This window comes from Bidens hawaiensis, unplaced genomic scaffold (assembly GCF_021521415.1).
Source record: "Bidens hawaiensis isolate Kalapana, Puna unplaced genomic scaffold, B.hawaiensis_p1.1 tig00049009_1, whole genome shotgun sequence".
Lineage (NCBI taxonomy): Eukaryota > Viridiplantae > Streptophyta > Magnoliopsida > Asterales > Asteraceae > Bidens > Bidens hawaiensis.
Window position 1 is genome coordinate 1 of NW_027498766.1, and position 2672 is coordinate 2672.

A 2672-nucleotide genomic window follows, 5' to 3' on the forward strand; every position below is an offset into this window, starting at 1 on the left:
TCTTGTTTAACTAATTACCAATTCTATACTAAATAGATGACCCCTTAACCTTGCTAACCAATCATATAAGATAAAATGCAAATCGTGTTAAAGTAAGGAAACAAGTAAAAAATTAGATTAAAAAAAGCTTTATATTCATCTTTATTTGACAACTAAAAACAAAAAGGCCCAAAATAATTCTTTAGGTTTCTTCTAATTTCCATCTTCATATATAAAGTGATCTTCTGAGTTCTGAATACTTTTACAAATCACATGGACTACCATAATAATATAACTTTCATAATCATATATAGTTTCTTGTAACAAATTTCTTTTCTTCTCTCAACATTACATTCATCCAAAAAACTGAACAAATACCCTTCAACTTCTAAATTCAAACAAATTGACTTTTAAACATCAAAAGGAGAAACAAGAGAAGAAAGCCACAAGACATTACCCTCATATAGCCAAAGTTCTAAGTTACAACATAAACTTAACATCACTCTTTTTTTTATATAACCATAAGTCATACACATTCGCGGCATAAGGTAGCGGCCGCCATTTCATTTCTTCGCTTCATCTCCATTACTTGCAACATCATCAACCTCTTTTTGACCACTTAACTTTTGAAACTCGGATTCTATAGTTTGCGCAATCTTTTCATCATCTGGATTCGGTGCAGGGAACGCCACGCGAAATGATTTTTGTGAGATCATGGCTCGTGACTCCATCACGGCCTTGGCTTCCTGGTTAACATAGTTATAAAGATCCTGATGGAATGCATGGTCCAATGAAAAACAGTTATCTTCAGCCCCGCGGGTTCTAGAGTGTTTTGATGATCCGGATCCACTGCCTTCGCTTTTACAAAAATGAGGGAGAGACTCATAGTCCATTATCTGCCATTTAATTAACAATGCCAATAATTTTTTGTCAATAAGTTTTCATAAATTATTTATAGTTTAAGGTTTTTAAATTACCTTCAATAATTCATCTTTTCCACAGCCCGGAAGCACTTGTATTTTCCTCCGTGTTCGTTCTTGCAGAAGAGGCTTCACGACCTACACGAATTCATATTCAAACTTGAATCACAATTAACATGATGTTTAATAATAATAATATAAATCTTTGCATAATATTATTTAGGTAGTGAAGCCTAAATACTTATGGCATGTTTTCCCTTTTCACTAAGTACTTTTTAATTCGACCCGTTTGAAATGAAAACCAACCCAAATCGACCCGTTAAAAATTGTCAGCTCTAGGAAACAACTAACCTTCCAACATGCTGAGAATATATATGGAGCATTGACAATGTAGTAGATGTCAGTCATTTCCGGATAGTTCACGTCATCAATGCTGGATATAGCCGTCAATAACTGCAACAATTCAAAGTTTTCAACTTGTTATGAAATAACATGTTCCTATTTATACATTTTCCCATTATTATTTAGGTATTCTTTAAATATTAAAGTACCTTAAGCTGACTGAGTTGTGAAATCTTAAGCCCGGTCATATCCAAAATCTTGATGCACGTACCTATATATTGGTTATACTTTTTCGTGGCAGCCGGCTATACAATAATAAAATGATCAGCCCATTTGAAAAGCTAGTATAACTGTATAACTTACTTGCTAAACAATCTAAACATCAGTGAGTGACTGCTTACAGATATTATCCGGTCTCTGTATTCGTTTATCTGGATGTGTGATTGAACATAGTAATGAATCTAAAATAAGAGACAACTACATTAGTAAAATATTACATGTATAATAAACATGGTTATATGAACCAGCATATATATACGATATATTCTTACTGATGCTTTATCGTATGTGCTGAGCCCTACGCCAACCGTTAAAACAGGTTGCCCCTTCAGCGAAAAAACAAAAAATGTCGGTCAATATCATACGGGAATGTTAAAGTATTTACATGATTATAAAGTGCAGAACTAAAAAAGTACCTCTTTTGTGTAACCTGACATTCCTATAAGTTGTGAATCACGGACTTCTCTATAAAAATCACCAGGAACAATCGGTTTCTGCATAATTTAACCGGAAAAAAAAATTAGCAATAAGTTTAAATGGAAGCCAACAACAAGTGCAAAGGGCAATAAGTTTTAAAAAAACTAGCAATAAGTATAAATGGTGTTACAAACTCACTGCTAGTATATCATCAATCTCATTTTGGATCCTCCACTCTAAGCAATCAACAAGCTGAAAATAGATATTTCATAATCAGAACTCTAATGAATAACAAATAAATATGCAGATGAGATATATATATAGATCTTTGTGATCAAACATTAAACAAGAGCTAACCATTTTGTGGGCCTTGGGTATGTTTCCATCTCTTGCTTTTAGAAACCGAACCAGGGTCTCAACCAGATATCCTTGGTGCAAAATCTGCAATTTCCAATTTCAGTCTTATTATGCATAAACATATACACCGTATACACACATATAGGTGTATATAGCTAGAGTGATGTTTATTACATAACACTAAATTATTGTGACAATAAAAAGAACAAACCTAAATCATTAGAAAAAATAAAAATCCATCAGACTAATTCGTTCATACGTCCTTTAAATCTTAATCGTTACATAACCTAATAGAAGTTTGTTCATAATTCTTTAAAATCTTGAGAAGAGATGAACAAACATTGAATTTTAACCATTTTTCATATTTTAACAAAATTT

The 2672-nt window shown here is 32.4% G+C and overlaps 1 protein-coding gene across 1 annotated transcript; it reads right to left on the reverse strand.

The window, feature by feature from the left end:
* Positions 1-381: 381 nt before the first annotated feature.
* LOC143597761 (phosphatidylinositol/phosphatidylcholine transfer protein SFH9-like) lies at positions 382-2390 on the reverse strand (the record flags this gene model as incomplete). Its single annotated transcript, XM_077076166.1, has 9 exons — positions 382-875; positions 957-1037; positions 1251-1352; positions 1451-1546; positions 1643-1702; positions 1793-1846; positions 1937-2014; positions 2136-2189; positions 2295-2390. Coding segments are annotated over 9 exons (954 nt in total), but the record flags the coding sequence as incomplete, so codon positions are not given.
* Positions 2391-2672: the final 282 nt, after the last annotated feature.